The sequence below is a fragment of the Pipistrellus hanaki genome (genome assembly GCF_964339955.1).
Source record: "Pipistrellus hanaki genome assembly, chromosome: 10".
Classification (NCBI taxonomy): domain Eukaryota; kingdom Metazoa; phylum Chordata; class Mammalia; order Chiroptera; family Vespertilionidae; genus Pipistrellus; species Pipistrellus hanaki.
Window position 1 is genome coordinate 13261898 of NC_140512.1, and position 20033 is coordinate 13281930.

The 20033-nt window shown below is 39.3% G+C and overlaps 1 protein-coding gene across 1 annotated transcript in view; it reads right to left on the minus strand.

The window, feature by feature from the left end:
* SUGCT (succinyl-CoA:glutarate-CoA transferase) overlaps positions 1-20033 on the minus strand; it is a 424567-nt gene that overhangs the window by 79493 nt on the left and 325041 nt on the right. The window contains exon 13 of the mRNA XM_084896420.1: positions 801-864. Coding sequence (XP_084752546.1) covers positions 801-864 — 64 coding nt within the window. The remainder of the gene's footprint in view (positions 1-800; positions 865-20033) is intronic.

Consider the following 20033-nt stretch of genomic DNA (forward strand, 5'->3'; position numbering starts at 1 on the left):
CTGGCCACAAGGAAAAGAACTCCCCCTAAAAGTATAAAGTTGGCATTTTGGCCAAAATTCTTTGGTTGAGTTTGCTTGGTCTGAGTCAAATTACAAAACTTTAATATATTCTGAGTTTACCAAAAACATTTAGTTTCTTGATCTACAAAGTTAAGATTGATACCCTAAACCAGTGGTCGGCAAACTGCGACTCATAAGGCACATGGGACTCTTTGCCCCTTGAGTGTGGCTCTTCCATAAATACCATGGCCTGGGCGAGTCTATTTTGAAGAAATGGTGTTAAAAGAAGTTTAAGTTTAAAAAATTTGACTCTCAAAAGGAATTTCAATCATTGTACTGTTGATATTTGGCTCTGTTGATTAATGAGTTTGCCGACCACGGCCCTAAACCATAGTTCAGAAAGAAAAATGCCCTGGCCCGAGCAGTCAGTAGCCTTCACTGGACACCACCTCTATTGAACCTGGCTTCCTTTCTCATTCTCATATGAACTGCATGTAATTTCATAATATTTACCATATCTATTGCTACTTATCTGCTGGCAATTACACAATGTACCTTTGTGAGTACATGATTACAGAAAATGGAGCTAGGTGAAACAAGCATTTTGTTGTCGGTGAGACAATTAGACATTTGTTAGAGCAAAGACAATTCTATAGCCTCAGCACGCAGTCTTGTGGGTGTGACTCTTAACTTTCATCAAAAACGAAAAGTTTGGACAATGTCTTGACAAGTTGTTTGGGGTATAACCACAGGGAACAGTTTATTAAGGATGGCATTAAGAAAAATAAAAGTTTTCAAACCTGGGACTGATATCTTCCCCACAGTTGGATGTTTCATTTCCATAATGAGGCCATTGTGTAACACCTTAAAATGTAAAAAGAGAGAGAAAAAATACATTACAAATGAAATTATTTTCAATCTCAAAGTATACAGAAAGCCACCAATTCCTTCCATTGAAAAAACGTATTAGAAAAGAGATACCTGAAATTTTGTTTGTAAGTAAATATTTGATACAAAAATAATGTTTCTATTTTATATTTTATCAAGTGAAGCTAAAAAAAAAATAATAATTAGATTCAAAGTCTTCCCACTCTTAAAAATATTATTTGCTCCTATATGGGGCATAGATCTTCTCCCTTTCATCTAGGTATGATCCTCTAAATTGTAAAGCTTCACCTCTTCCTTCACTGCTTCATAGCAGGACTTGGCCAAGATCAACTCCACAACAGGCCAGGAAGCAGCAGACCTGGAGCAGAGGAGCCCTCTGGGCTGGCACATATGCTCCTGGTGATTTATTTGGTGGAAGGTGTGGGGAGTCGGTGCAGTTTGAAAGGTGAATCAGAGTATCCAGAGGCCCAGTGACTTCTGGAAGTGGACAGATTCAGGGCTGATGGACAAGCAATGAACAGAGCCAGCTGTCAGGGGACCCCAGAGTAGGTCCACGCCAGAGGCCTGAGCAAGAGATAGAAACCAGAGATGTTTTCAGTGATAGTGACTAGGCTTCATAACTAGGATTCCACTATCCTGCAGTCAGTTTGGGGCAGGTGAGGGAGGGAAGAGACAACTGAAAAAAATAAATAAATAAAAGCCAGAGACTTCATTTTAGAAGGCCAATTAGATTCTCATGCACTGGGACCAAGCGGGATACTATTTATTAGTCTCCCATCAAGAACACAAGGTGACTTGGTCTCAGGGTTAAGATTCAAGGTCAGTTACTATCTAACAGGGACAATCTAACAGTGCCCAACCAGCAGAAATCTGACTTGATGCTGAATTGCTTGACTACTGAACCAGAGCTACTAAGATCCTTGGCATATAGAGGCTGCAGTTCTTTCCTATGGAGTGGGCAGGAAAACAAAATCTTCCAGGGATCAGGTGCCCTCCCACTGTAGGAAGAGGATGAGTTGGGGGCATAGACTGTGATTCTAAATGTAAAAGTTGAAATGCTAGAGGCAAAATGTTCTATAATCCCATAAATAAAAATGCTATAAAATTACTTTTGTGTGTGTGTGTGTGTTTAACAACTGAAGGTTATCTGGCAATACTGTCTCAAAGAACACCCAAAAATTCAATTTACTGTTACTATTACTGCATCTCCAGGGAAACAGATATGAGTGGCTGACGCTGTCAGCATTTCACCTGCACTGTCTACCAGGTGGAGATCTCTCTCTTCCTGTGCCGTCCATGGACCTAAAGGACATAATTCAGCGGCACAGTAAACTAGTGGACCACAACGTCATGCTAACTGAACCAGAACTACTCAAATCCTTAGCACAACGAGAATGGCAAGTTGTAGTGGTTTTATACTATTTTGAAGCATATCCATATTCCTATATAATCTTCTCGCAAAGCAAAAGAGCATGCGATGCACACACTAGTAAAAATGTTTTCCCACTTGGAAAACTCAAAAAAAGAGGTCAAATATCTTGTATGTTTTTTGTTGTTGTTTTTTTTATCCATTTCTATTAAGATTTTTTGGTCCCCTTATGAAATAACACCCCCCAATACCCCCCACCCCCAAAATAAAGATAATCTCATGGGTGATTTTTTAAGTTTAGAACTGTAACTCTGCAATGGCTATCTAGGCTCCCATCACTTTTTTTTTTTTTTTGGGGGGGGGGGGTAATCCAAGGGGGGAAGGAGGATGTGGTTACCACTTTTGGGGCAACATGGCAACATGCTCTTTAAACAACAGCCATGCCAGCCCCCCTCCTGGAGGGTGACGCCACGCCATATGGAGATCCTTTCTAGGGATGCCTTGACTCTCTTTTGGAGTCACCAGCTTTGCACCCGGGAGCTGGCCAGAGAAAAAGCTCGTCAGTGTTAGAGCTGTGCTATAATTTAATTCTGGTGTGGCTCGTTCTCAGCACCCGCCCAGCACAACCTCCTCCTGTGTGGGGGTGGGGGCTAAATGCCAACCCGAGGTGCTAAATCTCAGTTCTACTGAGGACAGGAACAAAAATACCGAGCTAAATTTCACTCGAAACAATTATCCGCACACTGAATCATTCTTCTCGTATCTCTGTTGCCCTCCTGACTACCTCTCTGTAATAACACCGCACTGCTACTCACAAAAGACAAAAGTGAGTGTTCTCGGCTAAATATAACTTAACTGATAGTGTTGAAATTAATTAACGCTGAATTGCAATCAGGCAGCAAACGGTAAGTGTCAAACGTGAAAGGGTAGTTGGTAAAGGTCAAGGGACATATGTCAAAGTTCCGTTGAAGTGAAAGCTAGCGGTGGATTGAAGTTTTTCACAGAAGCAGTTTACGGAGTTTATTTCCTGCAGCCCTACACCCATTGCTGTCTACATACACCATTCCCAATAAGAAACTTCCTTTCTAACCTTATTCATCCCTTTGCCTTGAAAAGCATTCTGTTTTAAGCAGAAATACACATTTTTTCCTGCAGTCTGGCAAAGAAAGCGAACTGCCGTTTTTCATGTGCTGTAGCCACGGTGCAGGTATGAGGCAAAGAGGGACATGTGAGCCCCCATCTTCAGCAAGACCTGCCATGGCTGCCTCCCACCTTTTTATGTCAAGTCTGAAGTCGATAGAATCCCCTAGGCTTTCTCAGTGAATCAGGTCAGGTGGGCCCAGAGAACAGCTGAGGCTGTGGCAGTGCCGTCCCTGGAAACCCTGCCTGAGGACTTGGAATCTTGGAAAACGCTCCAGCCCCGTTTGTGGGGCAAGTCCTGCTCTGCTTAGTAACATAGTCGAGGAGCACAGAGACCGACAGTCTGCCTGAATGTTAACGTAAATCTCCCCTGCCGCACTGCAGGCACATTGTCTCTTCTTAGCTCCACTGAGAATGGAGAAACTGCCCAGTACCAACATGTGTATAGCATTTCTGTGGGAATGGTTACTTAAATGTTCCCTTTCCTTTTTGTACCCAGGCTCAGCACCCCGATCTCTATGACCTTAACCTAGAAATTCACATTTAATAAAGAGTGTTTCATTTGCTGGCCACTAACAGTGGGACAGGAACCTTGGCTTAGGGACCATCAACTAGCATTTTCCCATAGGGAGAATTTCATGCCTAGAACCTCACTCTGGCCATTCAGGATATTCTTCATCACATGCTTTGTTATTTTAAATAAGGCATGGACATTCTCTAGATTTTTCTAGTGAATTTTGTCCTTTTTTGTTTTATTTTTTTTTTTTTAATATATTTTGATTTTTTTACAGAGAGGAAGAGAGAGGGATAGAGAGTCAGAAACATCGATGAGACCGAAACATTGATCAGCTGCCTCCTGCACACTCCCCACCGGGAATGTGCCCACAATCAAGGCACATGCCCTTGACCGGAATCGAATCCAGGACCCTTGAATCTGCAGGCCAACGCTCTATCCATTGAGCCAAACCGGTCCCGGCCTTTTTTTGTTTGTTTTATTTTATCCTCCCTAAATCTTTCCTGGTTTGGTAGCTTTTCTTAATTTCATTTCTTCTTGAAATTTCAAAAGCATTTTTCTTGACAAGAACAGAATTGTAGACAGTGCACCAAAATCTTTAGCAAAGTATCAGGCCTGTTTAAAATAAGGTCTCTCTTTCTTCTTTAAGAGTTTTACAGATTGACAGCCTAATGAGAGAATTAAATGGTAATGTATTAATGATGGGGGGCGGGGAGGAGTAAAATGTATACCTTAAAGTTACGTGGGAAATTAAAGTTTAAGTGAAAGTAAGACAGTCCTTTTATAAAGCCCTTTGGCAGGAATGGCAAGGGGGAAAAGTCTGTAATATAGCACTAGCAAGAAAAAATTGTAAAAAAAAAAAAAATCAAGTAAAAATAACAACTGTCTAGGCAGTGAAAATCTACATAGAAAGAAAGAGATCTGAGCAAAGAATAGAAGTAGGAAAGCATATTCAAATGAAAAGAGACTGCTAGGGCTCTGGCATTAAGTTGTTAGGGGCACAAATACTAGTAGAATATTAGAAATTAATGATTATCATAAGAACTATTCATCATGCTCTGTTAACTGTGTTCTATTCTGATTAGAGAAAGCACATTATAACCTCGCTGAGGGTTGTATGCTCTGGAAGCTGGGAGCTAACATAGAAATGCAGTCCATCTTCCTTTCCTGAGAATTGCCTACCATCATGGAAAGATTTATAACCTCATAGCACCTAGTCCTGGAGGCACCTGTTCTTTACAACCCCCAGCCTCTATTGCCTGTAATCTGGTCCTGGGGGGCACAGGGCACCCCCTATCTGTGACCCCCCACCCTGTGCATGACCTATAACCTGTAATGATTATCCCACACCCACTTTCTCATACCTGTAATTCCTATTTTCCCACACATTCTTGACCTTCTACCCAAATAAGCAGTTAGATTATGGTGGATAGAGAGCAGATTTTTGTGGATGACCTGCTGCTCTCCCATTATTGGAATAAATGCTCATATATGACTCAACCCTGCCTCTGCTTGATTGGCTGAAGGAGGGACAGGCAGCCCAGATCCCTTGGTTGTCTGATTACAAAATGATGTACAAATGATACATGTAAAGAGCACATCAGAGCATTATATATATAACACATAGACACAGACAACAACGTGGTGATAGCCAGAGGGAAGGGGGTGGGGAGGGTGGAAGAGGGCAAAGGAGAATAAATGAGGGCAGAAAGGGCTGTTGCTTTGGGCAATGGGCGCACAGTGCACTATGCAAGTGATGTTTTGTTGACTTGTACATTTGAAACCTGTACGATTTTGTGAACCAATGTCGCCATGATAAATTTAATTTTAAAAAAATCAACGGAATACCATCAATAATTTTAATAATACACAAGAGAACTGATCTATCCATTCGCTATGAATAGAGACATAATCTATTTATTGAGCATAACAAACATCACAGAGTACCTATATGCTAGACAATGTGAAAGGGCTGGTGTTAAAAAGACAATAAACTTCATTCAAAATGCCTATGATTAGAAGAAAGGGTAGGGAATAAGAGAGACCTAAGCCCATTTGTAAGACATAATTTAAACTCCACAACATCCAATAAGAAACAAGTAAATAACTCTGCCTCCCTCCAAAGGAAGCTGAATGATGTAGGTGAAGGAGGCAAGTAAAAGTCTTAGAATAAAAATGATGTTGAAATATAACATTACAGTTAACGATTCCAGCGGTAAACAAGGTAACATCAGCTTTTGCTTACCAAAACTCCTGAGGGTCAAACATTGAGTTAGCAGCTCAGCAAGGGTGGGGAACTTTATTCCTATCAAGGGCCATTTGGATATTTATAAAACATCCACAGGTCATACAAAATTATCAACTTAAAAATTAGCCTGCTCTATTTGGTCAGACAGTTCATTAACTCACTCCTCATGCCTTGGCAGGGCCAGACCAAATGAGTTTGAGGGCTTTATAAGGCCTCAGGCCGGAAATTCCCACCCAGAGAGCTGTCTCCAGTTAACCCCCTCATTAGCTAAACTAGGTAGGAATTACTATCATCTGCATTTCTACTGATAGAGTGGTGGAAGCCTAAATAGGCCAAGTACTTGCCCAGGATTTCACAATTAATGAGTGGCTGCCAGGTTCCTAACAGTGAAAAGAAAAGATAAACAAGCATAATTTGATTTACCATTAACCCAGCTAGCTGATGTGATCAGTTTTGTAAAACAAATTAGTCAATTCATGGAGGAAAGAAAATCAGCCAAACGAACTGCTTGTACGGCTTGTCATTCTGAGACCCAATTCATTAATAAACTGAGCTACTCCCTCGTAGGTAGCCAAGGCAATTCTGGCTACTGCAGACCCAAAGGCTGTGAAAGATAAAGGATTTGGGCCCTGCCAGGCTTAGATTTAGAGGGGACAGATCCAATGGGTGACCTTGGGCAAGGCAGTTAAGTACATGAGGCTCAGAACCCTCATCAGTAAAATGGGAGTAAGAATACCTTTCTCAGGAGTTTCCAAGGGTTAAGTGACATGATGAGGGCAAAGCCCTTAACACAGTGAATGGCAATTGTTTCACCATTCTCCACAAACTAGGTTCAAACTCTGGTTCCGCCAAGTTGCAGTTGTGTGGCTTTGGCACACATTCATTCATGCAACAAACATATGTAAATGTGTCAACAGTAATGATTAAGAATCCTATCTAATAAAAGCTAATATGCAAAAGATCATCACACCCTCATGCCATCATGCCGTGATGCCTTCACATTGTCACAATCCTTCACTAGGAGGCTGCGTGCACAGTGGGTGCACGCGCTTGGGCAGGGCTGTGTGTGCAGGGAGGCACGTGCAGGTGGGAGGGGACTTGAGACTGCCTGTGTGGCATGGAGGCAGGTCCTGGAGGCTCCATGCAGCAACAAGGAGGCAGGTCCTGGCAGCTTCACGCAGCCAGGCCTGGGGGTCCTGTGGTTTCAGGCGATTCGGAGGCGGGGACCCCGGGCTCTGGAGTACATCTTTGGGGCAATCCATCAAGGAGCTCCAGATGGGTGGGCAGGGGCTACTTCTTTGGGGCGATTGATCATGGGCTCCCACACTGTGAGCGGGCACAGCCAGGCTGAGGGACAAAACCCCCCACCCTCTCCCACAGTGCACAAATTTCATGCACTGAGCCTCTAGTTAATATTAAGTGTCAATTGTTAATATTAAGTGGCACCTGATTCATCACATAATATCAAGTGTCAATTAGTGCCAGGAACTGTTAACTGCTGAGGAAAAACTGGGTCACCGAATAACCAAGGTCCTTGCCTTCAAGAAGCTTACGATCCTGTAAGGGAGACTTTTGAATTAATTGCTATCCATAGGTCTGTTACTGTTACATAACAGATGTTTAGTTCTGTGCTACATCCCCAGTGCCTTGAACATCATTTGGCGCTATCTGATAGATACTCAGTAATATTTTATTGAATTAAATGTATTTATTTATTTATAAAATTTAATTAACTAGGAAAAAAGTGGAGGGGGGGTGATTGGAGAGTTTTCTCCATTTTACCTTTTTATTTATTTTTCAATTATAATTTACATTCATTATTATTCTGTATTCCTCGCTTTATGGTGGTTTGATGAACAGAAGTTTTTAATATATCCACACAAATATGACCAAATGATTGCTGACAAAGTTGTAACTGCAGTTGAGGAAGGAAAGCTGTTCAACAAATGGTATTGGAACAATTGTGGGGGGACAAAAGAACAAAAAATCCTCTACCTAAATTTCATATCCTCCACAAAAATTAACTTTGAAGACCATGGACTTCAATGTATAAATTTAAAATGACAAATTCATAGGAACAATCTTGGAGATTGATCTGCAAACGCTCATGTTAAGAAGATGAGAAAGCTACAAACTGAAAGAAATATTTGCAGGCAATATATCTGACAAGGGACTAGTATCCAGCCTAAATGTAACAAGTCTTACAATTAAACAGTAAAACACAAACAACATAAATAAAATTAAAAAAAAAAAACAGGCAAAAGGCATAAACAGACATCTCACCAAAGAGGATATAGAGATTGCAAATAAACACATGAAAAAATGATCAATATCAATAACCACTAGGGAGATGCAAATTACAAGCATAACAAGATATTAGTATCAGAATGGCTAAATTTTTGAGTGACATAAAATACTGGCAGAGAAACTGAATCACTCATTCATTTCTAGTTAGAATGGAAAATGATGCAGATATTCTGAAAAAGTTTGGCAGTTTCTTAAAAACTAAAACAAGCAAACAAACAAAATCAACTAAACATACAACTGCATACATTCCAGGAGTTACACTCCTGAGGATTTATTCCATAAATCAAAAATTATGTTTATACAAAAACCTGCACTGAATGTTCATAGCAGTTTATTTGTATGTAATAGCTTCAAGTTGGGAACAACACAGATATCCTTTAACTAGTGAATCATTTTCCAACTGTGGTACATCCACATTATGGAATACTCCTGGGTAATAACAAGACACAAACTATTGATTCATGCAACAACTTGGGTGAATCTTGAGGGATTTATGCTGAGTGGGAGGAAAAACCAATTCCATAAGATTACAGTGTATGTTTCCACTTAATAGCACTCATTTTTTGAAAAGAACTTTAATTTCAATTACAGTTTATAGTCAATATTATTTTGTATTAGTTTCAGGTGTAGAGCATAGCGGTTACACAATCAGATACTTTACAAAGCGAAACCCCTATATTTCCAGTATCCACTAAGACATGAGTATGCCACTTTCCTTCTGTTGGCTGAAGTGCTGTCCAGAAGCTTGCGTATAGTAAGATGCAAGTGATATTTTATTGAGGGCTTGCTTTCAGTCTCCTTGATAGTAGTGTGTTGTAAACTTTATTGAAATTAAATATCTATTGGAATCTAATCACAATAAGGCATCACTTAATTTGTCATAGCAGTGCTTTCTCTTAGTAAGTCCATAGGAATATGAGGGACAGCAGGATGTAACAAAGCATCAGCATCTGCTTCCTTAACAATTTCTCCTTTAATAAAGTTACATATGCCAAAAATCTCTGACTCCTTATCACTCTTGAGACAGTATGATGTAAGTTTAACCAGGAAAATTTTTCAGGATCAGGAAACCAGAGGATATAATGTCCTGACACAAGTGATATCTGAACAATCACAAAGCAAAACATCAACTGATACATGTGATAGTTACTCAGTCCTGTATAACAAGGAAGCATGGTTATTCGTCTGCTTTATGTCAGCCATTCTAGAGAGCCATGGCCACCCAAGGGGCAATTAAGCAACTGTCCTGTGACTACAGAAGATCATCGACATAGCTCACCACATCCTCCTGGCACCTGATTCATCACTTGCAAAATTTGTTTAGGTTCAAAATAAACCAATAAAACTCAAAATAATTATGACAATTGGCATGTTTCTAAAAGAAAAACACTATGGTGGTGGTTGTAAAAGTCAATAAATTCTGTTTTAATTTTACATTTTTATTTGGTGGTCATGGGAATTTGTGTTGGTGGGGAAATACTTTCCTTGTTGCAGGCAGATGTGTGTTTGCTCTAAAGCAAGAGGTAAGGAGAACTATTTTAGGAAGGAGCCTGTATGACTAAGGTTGGAGGAGATAAAATTGATGCGTGAACAGGGTCACTGATAACTTTGTGGGCAAGTAATCCTTTGGATATGCCAAGAGATTTTATCACCCAAAAAGGCTGAGTCATACATATATAATTTTGGCTTGAATTAGTTGGAGTGTGGCGTGGAGGAGTAGGGATGGTAATACGCAGAAAATAAAACAGACATAAACTTAGTCCAGAGTTAGGCCTGAGTCTCTTGCGACACAGTCAATTTTCTCAGCTAACTTTTTGCATCCAGTGGCCTATAATTTCAGTTCCATGCTATCAACCTGCCTTACAGACATATTTTTTCAGCCAAGATATTCATGGCACTGTCACATCTCAATGGAGCAGCCAGAAAAGTGTCTCTTGCCTCTGGTTTTCCTAACATGAGCATCATGGGAGACATTGCCTTCCAAATTCTAGCTGCACATTCTGTTATCTTTTGGACCTGACACTCAACACTGCCTCTCTAATTTGGACATTTTTCTTCTGCTCACAATGAGCTAAACCATGTGGTCAATAACCTTTGAAACAGGTACTTTCCCAGTTACAGATTATTAAACTAACTTGCTAAACCTTGAGCGGCTAGCAAGGCTGAATTTAACCTAGAAAGCCTGATTCCAGAGCCTGCACCTTTAGCCACTACACTACAACTTCATCTTTTGATAGAATCCAAAGTGAAATTCATTCATATAAAACTCTAGTCTGTGACACCTCATACTATTTACTTCAATTCAAATCAAATTTATTGAGGACTGGCTATATGCCAAATGGTAGATAAGCACTTCAACGTATTGATTCTTTTAGCCAACACTTATTACCGTAACAAATACCTTTGCCAGGTACTGTGGAAGAGGATAGGGATATAAAGTTAAGTAGGTGTGGTCCTTTTTATCACAGACTACATGTCACAGATGGTTATAAACCAATGTGATCAATGCTTTAATAGTGTAGGATTAGAAGAGGGAAGACCAGAGTTGTTCTGAGCTTTCCAAATAAGACTTTAGGAGAGTCTGCTAATAGGATTTAAGTGCAAAGAAGATAACATTGGGGATGTGTGTTGGGGGTGGCAGCATATTAAAAGTCAAGGAGTTTGAAAGAGTGTGGTGTATAGGACTCTACAAGTGTTTGGTGCTGCATTTGGATGAGAAGAGACTAGAAAAAAGTAGTCTAGGGCAAAAGTGTGGAGTTTTTGTTTTGATTTTTTTGTTGTTGTTATTGCTTTGTTGTTGTTGTTGTTTTGTTTTGTTTTTTGTCTGTGCTATAGTTTGGGCTTTATTCTGTAGAACAGAAGTCACAGATAAGGCCAATCAGTGAAGCAGACTGCGTCACCAACATTAGGGAAAACAGGAAAGCATATGCCAAGTGGAAGACAAATAGCTTCCTCTTTGCTCACGTAGATTAGAACCAGGCTTTCAAGTCCATGTTGTCTTTCATGAAAATTCATAAGTTCTGGTTTATATGTAAAATCTATACATTTATAATCTTAGCATCTAGAACCACAGAATTCCTAGGCTAGGCAAAATTTTCATTCTGCGATAGTAACTAAACATTTCATCTCTATGACTCATGCATTCAAAAGTTACACAAAAAGTTTAAATTAAATTGATAGCAACATTGTCAAAGTCAATGTTTGAGAATCTAATCTGAACAGGATGGGTCATTTGAAAGAAACCATGCCTACAATATTTCTTGCTGAGCCTTACATAGCACAGCTATCAGACATGAAGAGCATAACTGAACATTTTCAGTGGAATGTCAATAAAAATGGGTGCATGATGAGAAAAGGCCCGGGGAACTCACGCAAACGAAAAGTGCTTACAAAAGAGGAGAATGGGCCAGTGGACTACAGTCTATTGGTGAAAATGAGGAAGGATGGTTGGCAAATAGTTTCCAAAATGTTGCAGCTTTATATATACTGAAAAAAAAGGGAATCAACAACTGTGACTGACTGGGAAATACAAAAATAAATCCATATCTCTTGGATAAGCTAAAAACAACTTCCAGGGGACAACAATAATTGATTTTCTGCCAAAGAAATCATGACATCTTTGTATATAGCACAGAAAAGTATACTTGTACAGAGCAAAAATGAAATCTCAAATGGCATGAAATCCTTGTACAGAGAAAAAGCTACTACATTAGCTATCCGTGAGCAAAGGAGTCACGAACAATAACACAATGCCATTCCTACTAATATATTATTCTGTATTTGACAGCCCACAGGGCCTCACCTGTTTCTCCAAACACAATATGCATAGTCTGTGCAGCCTTTCAGTCACAATCAGTGCTCTGTCTCAAGAGCCTTGCTTCAGTTCCCCATTCATCTTTCACCTGCCAGGCAAGTGTTGAGCCTTCTTCATATATCATTCTTTGTTTTCTTGGTGCAAAGCCTTTTAGCTAACAGTGTTGCTATCAATAAGCACTAACTCCTTCCCCGTTGATGAAGTTCATTGCTGGCATAACACTGCCCATTTTCAGGCAGCACCTGCGCAGTGAGTTACAGTGTGCATACTCTTATGGTGGTGGGAGTTAATCCAATGCTGATGTCCTCCAAAATAAAACCCTGGCAACTCGGCTGGTAGATTACTGCACTGCTGTGGAACCTCAGCTTTTCTTTCACCCCACTGAATATATAATCTCTCTCCATGAGCTATTATGCCAGACTATAAGATGCTGCCTCTATACATCTAAGAAAGAATTCAGTGCCTGGAGCATACAGATTAGTATATATTGGAAAATAAATGCCAATACTTCATGAATGCTCACTATGAGCCAAGCATGTTGTATAGATTATTTTCTTTCATTGCCTATTAGCCCTGTTTTACCAGGAAACTGAGGTCCACAACGTATATAATTATTAAGGTCACCCAGCCAGTTTAAATAGCAGAGCTGGGATCTGAATTGGGGCTGCCTGGTGCCAGGGCCAAAGCTACCTATCCCTGTTCGATATTGTCTAGTAACTGCCTTCCTGGTTATCAAGATACCTATTATTTTTCACCAGGAGTTGCTTGATGCCTCTCTGTATAATAAACCTCTATATTCTTCTTACTCCCTCTGGTGGGTTCCTTACCTAAAAATTGTATCCTCATAAATCAAGGCTGCCAAGAGGGTTTAAGGCAATAAAAATAAGGAAAAATCCAATTTCTTTCTGGAAAGAGTCCAGAACTTTCATCAAGAGCAGAGCAATTCTGGGAACTAGAACTTGGATTAAATGTGCTGAAAAACAAGATCAAGGTAGTTATACATGATTAATTATAGGATTATCAAGAGATTATCTCTAGAAGAAACCATATGAGTCAAGTGTGAGGAGAGAGCATTCTGGTGAGTCCCAGAAGTTAACAGAGACAGGACAACAGTATGGTGATTGTGGGGGGAGGGGTTTGGTGGGAGGTGGAAGAGATATAGCAGGGACTCACCAGAGTGATGGACAATTAAAATAAAATAAAGAAAAAATTTAAAATAAAAGGAAAAAGAGGGAAGGCTGGGGAAAGCACATGGGAAAGGAAAGTAAAGGTCTCTACTGCCCGAAGCCTTCTCCAACCCTTAATGTGTCTTGTTGGCCACCTTCTTGATAGGTAGGGTTTTATCTAGAAGGAAACACTTTAACAAAGAAAAGTCTAAGGGACTAGATCTAAATTATTCCCATCACAAAAAAGAAATGATAACAATGTGACATCATAGAGGTGTTAGCGACAGTCATACTGCAATATCTAAATGTACCAAATAAACATGTTGTACACCATAAACTTACATAATGTTATATAGCAAATATACTTCAATTTAAATTTTTAATTAAAATAAATAAAACAAGACTACATTTTAAAAAAAGAAAAATAAGTAAGCATTAACTCCAATGATTAAAAAATTAAAAATTGGTGAGGATTCTAAGCTGATTCCTCTCACCAAGACAGAAAGTGTGTCATATCTGATGGATATTAGGATTTTAAGAAGATAGTTTCATATTATATATATCTATAAGAGAATACACTAAAGAGAGAAAGCCTCATGTTTTTCATTCATTCACCTATTCATTCAAAATTAAGTGTATTCAATTTCAGTCCTTATAACTCTAACATGCCTCAGATCCTCTTGAAAGCAGATTTAGGAGGTTTGCAAATCCAAGACTGCATTTCCAACAAACTCACAGGTGACACTGCTGCTGGCAGAACACATTTTCCATGGCAAGATTATATAACTGCATGAGAAGACCACCAAATGCACACATTCTGGGAAGGGACACAGGCTAGGCTACAATCAGAATAGGGAACAGGCACTGCAAGGAGAAGCACAGCAGCTCCCATCTCAGAGGGCACTCCTCCAGTCAAATATTTCTCTCACCTATTTTGGATCCTTCTAGAATTTTACCATTTCTATAAAAATGGGCTATAGGCAAATTCAGCTAAGGGCCCGTTTTATGGTGGTGAAACAGATGTTTAAAATATTTATCCTTTTGTTTTCTCAAAACTTAAATAAAATAAATTTGTTATAGGTTTATCTGTTTCTAATTTTTTTTTTAAATAAAGAATATAGAGTTAATTCCAATAGACATTTGATTTTCATGGACATGGATAAATATACATAAGTAAGCTACGTGTACAAATTGTATATCCACATATTCTATATATTGTACACATAATAAACATCCATATTACACATGTAATACATACCTTATTCAAATCGTATTGCATTGACTTCAGAGGAGAGGTTAATAAACCACTTACTGCACTTGGATGTCAGATTGCAAGCCATTGCATTCAGCCCCACATTTTCATAGAAGAGGGAAGGACCAAGTATGCTAGGTAGACAAGACTAGGATCAGACGGAAGTGCTCCCATTGCTAGTGTCTCCATGTAAAGAAATTCCCCTTGTATGTTTTGTTTTCTCCAAATAAGAGAACAATACAGTAAAGATGTGATCATTTTGCCTCAATTGAGAGATAAGTCTAGTGTTCCAGTGATCTCATCCCAGGTCCTGACCCTTGGCATAAATATCTTTCCATTTTGCTCACATGGTATCTGGTCTTTTTCTTATCATAATTGGACTCCTTTTTTTTCACATGTGTTTTGTTATAAGCTGCCTAAATCCTTGTAGGAAATAAACAGGAAATATATAAATATCAATCCATATGTTGACCCAGTATCAGTTGGCAAGTGTCTATTATATGGGAGGTACTAGGGATGGAGGAAAGCAACAATCCCTGTCATGAGATGCCAACAGAAAGTAGGCAATTGTGCTTTTAGAGCTTAAGGGCTCAATACCCTTACCATGTGCTTGAAGTAAAGTGATGTAGTACGTAAGATTAATGACTCTAATGTTTGCTAAAAAAACAAAGTTTTGTTTTATCAACAAAACGTTAGTCTTAAACACCAAATTAGTCAGTGATTTACTGTGGTTTTGTGATATAGTTGAAAGTCAGAGTCAGAAGTAGGAGTCCATTTCCAAAAAGAAGTATCAGAAATTGTTCTTGTTAAATCAAAACAAACCTCATCATCTTTCAGAGAGAGACTGGGCATCCCAGAGAGGAAAAGCTCCCTCCCCAATGATCAGTTAAGGTGTCTGTGCTTTTTGTATCTTTGTGCAATGGAAGCAAATGAAAAGAAATAGCAGCAGCCCCGAAGCCTGCTGAGTAGGGGAGAGACAGAGATAAAGAGAATACCATTGCCAACACCACTATTTCCTGGCACCATGCCAGTGACTCACAGGTCATCATCTCCTTTCATGGTAAGACCTGCTTACTGTGCATCAACTGTGAAGGGAACTGAAACTCAGAGAAATGAAGTGATTTTCAAATGTCACAAAGTGGTAGAGCCAAGATTCCAGCCCATCCACCTCCTGCTAAAATTGATCTTCTTGTATCCTGTGCCAGGTGAGTGCGTAAGGCCCAACCGCACGGAAATATCCCGGTGAAGTGGTGTGACTCCCCAGTTTTCACATAGTGCTTCAGAAGCATTTTATCATTTTAGTTTAGCCAGAAGTTTTAATAGTCCTATAAACTCTGCCAGTTTGCTTTCTATATTTAAATCCTAAGCTAGCTGAACTTGGAAGCAAATCACTTCCAATGGCACTATTGGTGGATTCATTTCAGATGGTCAATGTTGTTAATGATGTATACAGTTTATAAATAACTTTATCAGATTGAAGGATGTCACTTCAATGTGTCACATGGACATCTTATTGACCAAACTAGGGGATGGGAATACTTCACCTCAAAGGGGCATATTAAAAAGATGTGATAGAGAAAGCTAAGTAGGAGCATGGTAATTCAGCTTAGGGAAGATATATATATATATATATATATATATATATATATATATATATACACACACACACATTTTATAGAAATTTATGGTACTTGTTCATGTAATCACGAGTCATTTACTGATTGTTTCTATATTTAAATTAAGAGAAAATATATTTTACATAAACATGATGTTTAATAATGTATCAGTCAGCCATCCCTTTGGGCCTGTCCCTAAAATAATGTTACCAACACATTTAGTAATGTGTTTCTAAACTGACTGATTTATTTATTTATACCCCATCTCCTGCTAAGAAATTTGAATCCTTATGAGCAAAACTTGTAAACAATAATATCTGGCTACCCTTATTCAAAAACGACATTTGGACAAGATTTACATTTTTATATAATTTAGTGGGAATTCTCTACTTTCTATGACTTTTTAAATGTCAGGCTATATTAAAATACAGGGGACTCAGCATTCTAAAATTATACTAAAATACATCCTCTTCCAACACAAGAAAAACCACTTACTACATTATTTGTCTGTATGGATAATCAAATAAATGTAGACTTCTGCATGGGAGTTTTTGGGAACTAGAAGTCAAGCATCTTCTAAGAACAACTACTTTTCTCTAGCTCTGCTGACATGATACATGGTGAGCAACAGTTTTATAAGGTGTATAAAGCCTATTGAAATGCATATTATGATTTTTCATATCTTTCCTCTCTGAGCCCATAAACTTCAATGTGTTGAGAGGACTAAATTATCTATTTTGATCAGTTTCCTGCATGGTAGATGTAAAGTAGTACCTTTCAGGGATTTGTGACTTGTGTTAGGTTGGCTTGAGAAGGTTTTAACATCACTAAGAGGGTTTTTAGTTGTTTTGCCTTGTGTTTTGAGTGCCAACATAATCACTATTGGTTTAAGCAAGGCTAACACCAAAACCCCTCTAGCTGACTGTGTCTGCACTCAACTGCCATGAATCTGACAAACTCAGTTCAGATGTGTATTCTGGTGCTCTGGTCTCACACCCATGCCCATGAGTCCTGGTAGATTGAAAGCAATATGAAAACTTGTATTTAATTTTTTTCTTAAATTTCTATTCATCTCATTCATTGGATGGGGGACTCCATGAATAAATCATAGTCCTGTGGTTAGTTACTTGAGAATGACAGCCTGTGCATAGTCGTCTCCTCTTAATGCTGTTTGCTAAAACGGGGCCATCAGCGAAGTCTATGTGCAAAATAGAAGGTTAGCCCCTGAATCGGACTTAATTTCCTCATGAAGTTAATTCCTTGTAAGGAGAAACTCTTGCTTTGGCAGGAGATTTGCACATAGCCTGCGTTCCAGACTTGTCAACTGCACAAGGGGTGAAGATTCTGAGCGCCGGGTGGGTGGTGGGGAACGGAACACTGGCCCTTTGCCACCACACAAGCCTGGGATCTTCACATCATCTGAACTCCAATGACCAGATCCAGAGAGCACCCCCTCTGCTCCCACCTCTGCAAAGTCCTGTTTAGAGAACCACAAGCTTCTTTAGAAAAATGAAGATTCATCAGTGACCCTTGAGGGCCAACTATCTCTAGAGCGGATAACAATGTGGTTTTAAAATGCTCATTCCATCTTATCTCTGGGTCAACGTGATTCCAAAACAACCAGTGGGGAAGTGAAAAATGCATTTCCATGCAACTGGTTTGACTCCTTTTTGGAACTGACTATATTTGGTCTAAAACTGTTTTCTCATTGAATGAGCTAACATTCCTAAGGAGCATTTAAGTAAGCTATATCGTCACGGCAGGGGAATGCCTGAGCACTGCATCGAGGTCTATTTTCATTTGATTGCATGTGTATTTATTATACGAAAATAGAGCAAAACTATGACTCTGCCCAGCGACTTTCTTTCCTACATTAAGTCACGTAGGATTTCTTTAAATTTAAGAAATGCATGTTTGTTTTGTTTTCACAGCTGTCAGCCTTTTTTTACATTTATTTTTTTTTCTTTATTAGCGTCATTTGTGGTGCTTATTATTTAGGAGAATTTACTGGTAGCAAAATGTGCTTGTTGGCAATCAAAAAACAGGAAGCCCTTCAGCCTGTCAGTTTGTGGTAGATGAAATTATTCAGATAAAATAAAAACTGATTGGAAAGTGGCCCCAACACAGGCCCATTTTCCTGTCATTTGAATGGCTAGGTTTTCTTGGTCATAGACTTCTACAAGACTTGTGTTTATCCAGGTCCAGAATACCTATGCAGTACTCAAATCTCTCAGGAAAGGGCAGTCTTGCAATGCATTGCTTCTAACTTCAGAAGTCTGACTGGGACTCATATTTTCTACCTCCAGCTATGGAAAACAAAATGCCCAAACCTACCATTCCTTCACAGATTGCGCACAAATGCATAAGTAGAGATAGAAGAAACTTTATCCCCACTGTAGCAATTGCAAACCAGAAGATACTCCTCAGAGGCAAAGAACCTCCAGGTTATAGGAACAAAATAAAGCTGCTTAAGAAAATGGTCTATTATGGAATGTTCTGTGCATAAGTATGTCCATTAATTAAGGAATGAACTGAAATTACTAATGGATTTCATAATAGCCACCAACCAGTTGCCAGTTGGCTGTAGCTTGGTGACAGATGGTAGTGACTGATCTGGACTAGATCTGACCTAGAGATAGTCCATCATTTGTTAAATTGCAGTCCCAAATAAAATTCCATGCATTGCAGCCTTTCACCATTATGTCTCACAGTGAGATGCACTGATAGCATGCTCTATCTGGCACCCCTGCTGCAGACAGAAAACTATTCAAAGGGCTGAAATATAACAGTAAAGAAAATCCATAATACCTCCCAGGAAATAAAATAAAAAAAATTTTAAAAAGGCACGAGTGTGGCCTAAATGAGGCATAGGACAAAAATGGGAGCTCTGTTTTGTGCTAATCTGATTTGTTACCTCCCAGCACCAAGATTTACCCCTCAGTTTTTTTTAAATCAAGGGGTCCTTATTTACACAGCAACTGATAGGTAGGGACTGTTTGGTTCTGCTTTAACCCATCAACAAATCTTCAGAATAAAGGGAGCTGCTACAGACTGGCTCCAGAACCTACCAACTTGGGGCGCTTGCGTCAAGTCACTGGAATGGTCACAACAAAAACCCAAATTACTGTCACCAGACTCATTGTTTTGAGTACTTGGGAAAATTAATCAAAGCTCAGGCTCATAAAGACGAGGAAAAGAAATCCTACCATTATAAGTCTAGGTAGGACTTAGAAAGACAGAAAACACAGGTCCATTTTCAAATATTTTATGTAACATGTGATAGAGCTTTCTTCTTATTTTTAAAACTCATGTAGTTTCTTGTCCTACTTCAAAGATGATACATAAAATATGTGTTTTAATACAAGATATATTCATTCAAGAGGCTAACCTATGATATATAGATAAGCAGTATTTGGTAACAATAAGGTTATTATTAATATTTTACCTACTAGAGGCCCAGTGCATGAAATTCATGTACTTGGGGGACGGGAGACGGTCCCTCAGCCCAGCATGTGCCCTCTCACAGTCTGAGAGTCCTCAGGGGATGTCTGACTGATGGTGACAAATGATAGTCCATGGGAAGGGAGCCTGAGCAGTCAGTCGGACATCCTTAACGCTGCTGCAGAGGCTGGAAGCTCCTGCCACCGCCGCTGCACTTGCCAGCCATGAACCTGGCTTCTGGCTGAGCTGTGCTCCCCCTGTGGGAGTGCACTGACCAC